Source organism: Adiantum capillus-veneris, chromosome 13 (genome assembly GCF_014529385.1).
Source record: "Adiantum capillus-veneris isolate H3 chromosome 13, ASM1452938v2, whole genome shotgun sequence".
Lineage (NCBI taxonomy): Eukaryota > Viridiplantae > Streptophyta > Polypodiopsida > Polypodiales > Pteridaceae > Adiantum > Adiantum capillus-veneris.
The window spans coordinates 154,641,764-154,650,366 of NC_140943.1; the positions used below are offsets into that span (position 1 = coordinate 154,641,764).

Below are 8,603 nucleotides of genomic sequence, written 5' to 3' on the forward strand. Positions count from 1 at the left end.
GTTATGACTTCGGAGATCAAGGGCAGACTCAGCCATAATGAAGCCTAGCACTAAAAGAAGCATGAAATCGAAAAAATATCTATATATAGCTCTTTGCAAATCATCTTCTTAATCTAGCCAAGCAAAGTTCTCTCTTTTCATTATAATTGTTCCATTAAAGCATCCCCTTTAACTAGCAGTCAGCGCATATGTGCAAATGCCACTTCAACATCATGATTCCCCCCACAAATCACAGGTCACTCCAGTCAGGTTCGGGCTCTTGAGTTCTATTCCAGTCTGTGTGTGTATGTTGGGGGACAATACCACGTCCTATTTTTATGACATTCTCAATCTCTCAAATTGACTACATGTACATTTTTATTATGTCCGACAGTTGAAAAATTATCCTCACAATAACATGTGCATAGCAAGAGGAATCTCATCTCTAATTGAACTCCATGTAGATACAACACTCCCGAGAGCCTTATGAAGTCCTAGAGAAGTAGGTTATATAGTTGGTTGACAAAGAGAAAGGCCTTAAGAGGTCGATCCTATAGAATCGGATCCCTACTTCTATAGGGTAAAGGGGCCAATAAGGAACCACCCCCCAAAAGGAAGATGGCTCCACCCCCAAAAGAGAGACAAAAAAAAGGAATATGCTTGGAATCTTGCTTAGGTGTCCACATTTGATTTGCTAAAAAGTGTACTACTATTGGGACTTGAGTGTCTCTGTTTTCTAAAAAGCCCTCAGAATTACTCTTTTTCAAATAGAGTGCTGAGGCAAAATCAAAAAAATATCAATCTTGATATCATCTAATGCGTCTTTTCATGAGGAATTGAATGCACTCATCAAATTTCAAATCTGGCCGAATATGAAAAATCCCCCCCAAAAATACTATTTTTTTCTTACATGTTCTCATATTGGCCCCTTTACCCTACACCTACAAAACCTGAGGAGTCTCTACCTTTGTTGCTTTCTCCTCCTTTTCTTTGCTTCCCTCCTGCTAGAGCTCTCAGCATCTGACCTTCTAGAACTTGAGATACTTGTTCTTGCCTTTCTTGAAAACTGTCTCTTGTCTATACTTAGGATACTCAACTCACAGCGTGCATCCAGCTACCATATCTTCTGCTCTGCGCCAAACAAAACACTTCCTTGGGATAAAGATGACTCTCCCTTGAATGTCCCCTCCATGAATAGTAGGGAGAGAGATAACCCAAGGAGGTTTCTTCATGAGAAGGGTGAAGAATCAATCACAGAGTGGGCGGACGGTGCACCATCCTCACTCAATACATGCCACAGACTACTACCAATCTTCGAGATATCAATCTAGCTCTCTTTTTTTCTTTCTATAAAGGCAGGTGGGAAGTTGGGAACCACCAAATGGAGGAGACTATTGTCAACCTGTAGACGAGGCCCCCCTCAATGGAGAACCTATTTGTATGCCAAAAGGTTACATGGCTCTATCCCTCTTTTGAGAGAAAGAGGAAAATGGAACAAGCTAAGGTTAGAAGAGCAAGGACAGTGGAAAATGGTTAGTGCTTATAGTGGGGAAGGCATTCAAATCAACCGAAGGAACCAATGCCCTACTAATAGTACATTTGGTTACTTAGTCCCCACCATGCATATGGGTAAGAGGGGACAAGTTGACGCTCTTTCTATTTCTATTTTACTTAACGCTCTTTTTATTTTACTTAATAATTTTGCCTTTAGCACCCTAAAAGGAAATGTATGCCGCCCATTTTCATTTTTAATATCCACAACAACAAAAACAAAACAAATGGGAGTATTGGAGCATACCCAGAGTGATATCCGTACAGAAAGGCCCCGATGGACGCAATGCAGACATGAGGCAAGCAGGATCGCCATGGAAGTGAAGCTTCAGAAAAATTGGGTGTCTCAGGAATCTCAACTGTGAGCAAGAAAGGCGCTGGTACATCAGATGGAAGAAACATTGCATATACAAGAGCTGGAAGCTTACATGCAGCTGCAATCTGCGCGAGCTCCTTGTCCCCGTTAAGCAGCAAAGGAACGCGATGCTCCCCCATCGGTAAAGCCGGAAGCTAGCGTGATAACATTGACCTGTTTCTTAAGAGTAACCTTGTAGTTACAACTTCCATTGCACTTGCTTACGTAAAGGACTTCGTTGTCGGGCCATTTTCTGTAGGTACTCGGTACCCTTCATGTGTTTCAAGAGCTCCCCTCCCCCACCACTATTTCACACAAGTGGGATCGACAATGGTGAACACGGGATGGTGGCCTGGTTTACTTTTTAAGGCCGAGTTTACTTTTTCGAGATGGAGTGTTGGACAACCAAACCCACGCGAGAGTGTGCTCAGCACACCAGCCTGCCAACATGGAGGTCGTGAAGGAGTACGAGCGGAAGTGCGACGCGAGAGAGAATGCGAGAAGAAGAGCACGACGATATGGTGAACTCGCTCTATTGTAATGTGTAGAGCATAGTGAGTTCTTATTAGGTTTTTACAAAAGAATATGTGTACATACCTGGCGGCCCGCCCACTTACCTGGGCGACCACATTGGCCTTTATACCCCAACAACCTCCCACTTAAAGTCCAATGTGGTACTTTAAGTGTGAGAGAAGCTACTATACAAGCTAATATACAAGAGATGTAGAGAAGTGATGTACTACCCTACACCTAACTGCTTGCGAAAATGTGCAAAGCTCTCTGAGGGAAGTCCTTTTGTAAGTAGATCACCAGGATTTTTTGTGGTGTGAACTTTGACAAGCTGAAGTTGCTTATCCTCGAGCATTTCCATGATGAAATGATACTTCACATCCACATGCTTTGTCTTTGAGTGATAAACTGGATTGTGAGCCAATTGTATAGCACTTTGACTATCACAATATAACACAGGCATCTCTTCTTTGATTCCCAAATCTGTTACTAGTCAATTAAGCCAAATTGATTCTTTGCATGCCTCTAATGCTGCAACATATTCAGCCTCTGTAGTAGACTGAGTAACACAATCTTGTAATCTAGAACGCCATGATATTGCTCCACCAACCAATGTAAAGACATACCCTGACGTAGACCTTCGGTTGACTAAGTCACCTGCATATTCTGAGTCTGTAAACCCTTTACACTTAGCTCCTGACTCCCATAGCATATGTGCATACTCTTTGTAGCTTTCAGGTATCTCAATATTCCTTTCACTGCCTCCCAATGTTTCTTGCCTGGGTTTGACATGTATCGACTTACTACTCCCACTGCAAATGCAATGTCTGGGCGAGTAGCAATCATTGCATACATCAAACTACCCACTGCAGACGCATATGGAATCTTATCCATTTCAGCATGTTCTTCCTCAGACACGCGACAATCTTGTTTGCTAAGTTTCACATATGGTGGCAATGGAACACTCGATGCCTTTCCCTTCTCCATATTGAAACGTTGCAAAACCTTGTCAATATACTCTGTTTGAGATAACCAAATCAACTTCTTTGATCTGTCTCTCTCAATGCACCTACCAAGTATATGACTTGCCTCACCCATGTCTTTCATGTCAAACGATTTTGCCATCTTTGACTTCAAAGCTGAAATTTCTTCCAAGTGCTTGCCGACAATCAACATGTCATCCACATACAAAATAAGGATCAGCCAACTGCCATCCTTAGCCTTCTTTGTATATAGACAGTGATCGAACTCACTACGTTTGTAGCCTTCAGAAAGCATAAACTTGTGGAACTTATGGTACCATGCCCTCGCTGATTGTTTTAAGCCATAAAGACTCTTTAACAACTGGCATACCAAATCTTCCTTGCCTTTCTCAACAAACCCTTCTGGCTGCTGCATGTAAATTTCCACATCTAAATCACCATGCAAGAACGCTGTCTTGACATCCATTTGGTGCAACACCAAATCTAATATGGCAACCAATGCAAGAAATCATCTCAATGTAGTCATCTTGACCACCGGAGAGAAGACTTCATCAAAGTCAATGCCTTGTTCTTGCTTAAAGCCCTTGGCAACAAGCCTTGCTTTGTACTTTGGCTGACTATCATGAGCGGTGATCTTATACCTGTAAACCCATTTACAAGGTCGAGCCTTTTTGCCCTGTGGTAATTTAACTAGCTTCCATGTCTGGTTTTTATGCAGAGCTGTCATCTCTGACTGCATGGCCAATTGCCAATTCCCGGAGTCCTTCATTTGCACTGCTTCCTTGTAACATGAAGGCTCATTGCAATCAGTCAACATGACATAGTTCATAGATGGAACAAACCTATCAGGAGATCGCGTGATACGTCCAGATCTACGCACAATAGGTGGCTCAAGTTCAACCACAACCTGTGGTTCCAATCTATCCTGTCCTTGCTCCTCTTGAGCCCTGACATTTTGTCTTGCACGTGCAGGTCCATCTTCTTGGAAGACAACTCTTCTAATCTCCTCAACCCTCTCTGGTTTAGAATGATATTTGGCTTCATTAAAGTGAACATCATTGCTGCGGATAACCTTTCTGGATTCGGGATCCCAAAGTCTGTACCCCATCTCACCAGAATTACCATAGCCTAGAAAGATGCACTTTCTACTCTTTGGCTCAAGTTTGTTCCTAAATTCCTTTGGAACATGAGTATATGCCTCACAGCCAAAGACTTTGAGATGCTTGTATAAGGGCATTTTGCCTGACCATACCATCTTTGCCACCACTGAATCCTTCTGCAAAACCTTGCTAGGAGATCTATTTATAAGATGAACAGCTGTTGATACAGCTTCAGCCCAAAACCCATTTGGCAGTTGTGCATTAGACAACATACTTCTGACCTTCTCTTGTATGGTCCTATTCATCCTCTCAGCAACACCATTTTGAGGAGGATTGTAAGGAGCTGTAAGTTCACGTTTTATACCTTTTGACTCACAAAAGTCCTGAAAGGCCTTTGAAACATACTCTCCACCATTGTCAGTACGTAAGCATATAAGCTTCTCGCCACTTTGATTCTCCACAAGTGTCACAAACGTTTTGAAAACACTAAACGCTTCATCCTTGTGCTTGAGAAAGTAAACCCATACTTTCCTCGAGTAATCATCTATAAATGTCATAAAGTAAGAAGCTCCCCCTAGAGATAGGTTAGGCATAGGTCCACACAAATCACTATGAACAAGTGCCAATTGTGTATCTCTTCTACTACTTCTATGCTTATGTGGCTGCTGTGTTTGCTTACCATACAGACAATGTTCACAGAATTCAAAATCATTAAATGAAAAGCCAGGCAAATAACCAGAACGAGACAAGATTTCCATTCCCTTCTTGGACATATGTCGTAACCGGCTTTGCCACAAAGAAACGTTCGGCTACTCAGTTACATTGATTACATTTTTAGAGACATTTGATACATAAATCATGTAAAGTCCTCCAGACTTTACTCCATGTGCTACTGTCATAGAACCCTTGGATATCTTCCACATGTTCTCTCCAAAAGTGGTGACGTAGCCAGCATCATCAAGTAAACCTGTGCTGATCAAGCTCTTTGTAATTGCGGGAACATGTCTCACATTCTTCAGCGTGAAAGAAGAGCCATTCTGAAACTTCAATTGAACATCTCCAACACATAAGATCTCACATGTCTGCCCATTGCCTAGCCGAACATGATCTTTAGTGGTCACATAAGAGGTAAATCACTCTTTGTTTGGAGACACATGAAGTGATGCCCCTGAGTCTATAATCCAGTCACTCAGTGCATTTCCATCAGATGCTGTAAGAAGAGCTGAGTCCATTGTATTCTTCAAGAAGTAGATGTCTTCTGACACTAGACTGTCATCCTCTGCAACAATGTTTGTCACATTTATTTCTTGAATCTTCACTGAGGACTTGTTCTTCTCACCATGGTCTTCAGCTTTCCCTTTGCCTTTTTCTGCTTTCCATTCTCTGCAGTCTCTTTTCATGTGACCCTTCTTGCCACAATGGTAGCATTCTATGTCACTCTTACCTTTAGCACTGCGGGACTTGCTACGAGACTGATCCCTTTTTCCACATTTGTACTTTTCTTTGGTCCCTCCCCTGACAACTAAGGCTATTCCTTTGCCTTTGTCCATTGCCTTTCTATTGGTTTCTTCAGTAAGCAGAATGCCTTCTACACCTGCTATGGTCAAACCATCTGGAGGTGCAGAGTTACTCAAAGCTGTGCGAAAAGTGTCCCAACTTTCCGGCAATGTGATCAACAGGAACATAGCTCTAACAGGTTCATCAAACTTGACACCTTGAGCTGACAGTTGACTGTAGATGGTGTTGAATTCATTCAGATGATTGGACATAGGTGTCCCTTCTTTCATCTTCAAGTCAACAAGCTTCTTAAGCCAGTATACTTGTGAAGCTGCACTCTGCTTCTCATAAAGATCACTTAGCTTTGTCCATGCTTCATAAGCCGACATCTCGTCTGCTACATTGAAGCAAACGCTTTCTGCCAAAGTCAGCATAATGGTAGAAAGTGCCAATTCATCCATTTCGCTCCATTCATCTTCGTCCATATCTTCTTGTTTTATCTGCTTCTTTTGTACCAACACGTGCCAAATATGCTTCTTCCACAATGGGAAATTGGTTCCATCAAGCTTCTTGATATTGTAAAGAGCAGTGTCATGTGATCCAGCCATAGCTATGCTTCACAGTAGTTTACTTTTCTGCGAAAAATTCAGCAGAGTTTCCCCTGTAAACTGACCTCTGAACCAATATCAACCTGTCAAATGAACCAAGAAAGCTTCAGATTCTGCATAAATTTCGGCAGAGTCTCCTTTGTAAAATGGCTCTGGTGTACTCAAAACAAACCAAAAACACCTTAAAAAACCACTGTCTCTCTAACACTGTAAGCTATGGGTAAACTTGTCCTGCACCTGTACTGTCTCTCACTGTCCTGTCAACTGTCCTGTAAGCATAGACTGCGACAATGCCTCAACGGCAGTAAAGCAAAGATGCAATCCCAACTGTCTAACTCACAGTCAATACATCCTAGCTGCCTATCTAAGGGTGCTTGAGGGATCGCTCCAAGACCTATATCACCGAAATGATCTCAACATTCGAGAATCCCCCAACTCAATAAAACCTCACTCGACCCTCCACAAAGGCTGCAGTAAATTTGACAGTACATAGACTTCCCACAAAGTCATACATCCACAAATTTCCCACTATATGCTGTAACCGTTGCGGCGGTTGTTTGCTGCGTGACTCATAGCCAGCAAACCCTCAACAGACATACATCATCTCTGACAATACATCCCATGTGGAAGTACCTGCAATGTCACGATGAAATCTGGAATATCAAGCAGCAAACACAAGCTACCTGATGAACGGGTGGATGTCGCCTACAGTCTTTGTGTAGGTGCGCCCGTGTCGTATGTGACACGCCTCCAAGAACTGTAAGCCGTTCTTCGTTGTGTAGATAGCCACAAATCAGCACTCTGGAAGTGCAGATATCCTCAGCACTTGCAGTCGTAGGCCGAAACCCCAAAATCGTAGAGTCGGATTTGCACCCGCCGAGACCACGTAGTCGAAAATGGCATACGCAGAACTTTGTCGAAGCCGAACGGTGGCCGAGGTGACCTCAGAATGAAATTCTGAGAACACTGAGGCCTTCGGGCTCACCCACAGGATTTGGGGCCGTGTCTTCGCCTGTCGAATCTCACTCCAATCTGAGCAGGTGACTCTGGCTACCTGCAAATGCTGCCCCGAGCCTCGATCTGAGCTCTGATACCAGTTGAAGGAGTACGAGCGGAAGTGCGACGCGAGAGAGAGTGCGAGAAGAAGAGCACGACGATATGGTGAACTCGCTCTACTGTAATGTGTAGAGCATAGTGAGTTCTTATTAGGTTTTTACAAAAGAATATGTGTACATACCTGGCGGCCTGCCCACTTACCTAGGCAACCACATTGGGCTTTACACCCCAACAGGTTGCAGGTTCAAGGCCTAGCTGGGGAATGAGGAATCAACATGGTCGACAATTTGTGGGTCGTCCATCCCCCTCGAAATCCATACAAATTCCCGCCCGTAGTCAATCCCATCCCTCAAGCTCCATGTGTTGCCCGTTGTGATATAGTGTTGTGGCTCCCATTGTTAAGGTGCTTATGAGGGCCCTCCATAAAATATCACTTTGGGGCCATACTTGCCTACTAGTCACCGATCTGTCTATCCTCCACACATGTGCGTATCCCACCCCCCCCAAAACGCATGCACATACACATTCACATAGTGGACGCAAAGAAAAAATCAACATTTCAACTTTAATGGAATGTTCATGTCAAAGACTAAGAAAAGTTTTTTTTAACAAAATAAGATTTTTGGCATGCTAAAGGCCTTAGTATCTATATGGGTGAAGGTCGTTCAATTCTACTAGTATGTGACCCGCGTGTTACCGCGGCTAGAAAATGCATGTCTTCTATTCTTACAACTACAAAGGTGAAAGATTATATAGATTCTATTTTTCTACATGTATACACTCTTTTGCGTTTCCAAAAAATGATTCACGTCATCTCTCTCTCTCTCTCTCTCTCTCTCTCTCTCTCTCTCTCTCTCTCTCTCCCCCCCCCCCCCAAAAGAAAACTTTAAATACTAAATACCTTCATATTTTGTAGGTTTCTTACGTTCTAATTTATAATTTAGAGGTAACATTTCAAAATTTG

At 42.9% G+C, this 8,603-nt stretch overlaps 1 protein-coding gene across 1 annotated transcript in view; it reads right to left on the bottom strand.

Moving 5' to 3' along the window:
- LOC147445131 (putative plastidic glucose transporter 3) overlaps nucleotides 1–2,212 on the bottom strand; it is a 64,030-nt gene extending 61,818 nt beyond the window's left edge. The window contains exons 1-2 of the mRNA XM_086527601.1: nucleotides 1,959–2,212; nucleotides 1,778–1,889 (exon numbers count right to left, since the gene is read on the bottom strand). Of these exons, the coding sequence (XP_086383727.1) occupies nucleotides 1,778–1,889; nucleotides 1,959–2,025 (179 nt within the window). The 5' untranslated portion in view covers nucleotides 2,026–2,212. The remainder of the gene's footprint in view (nucleotides 1–1,777; nucleotides 1,890–1,958) is intronic.
- Between the last annotated feature and the right edge of the window lie 6,391 nt (nucleotides 2,213–8,603).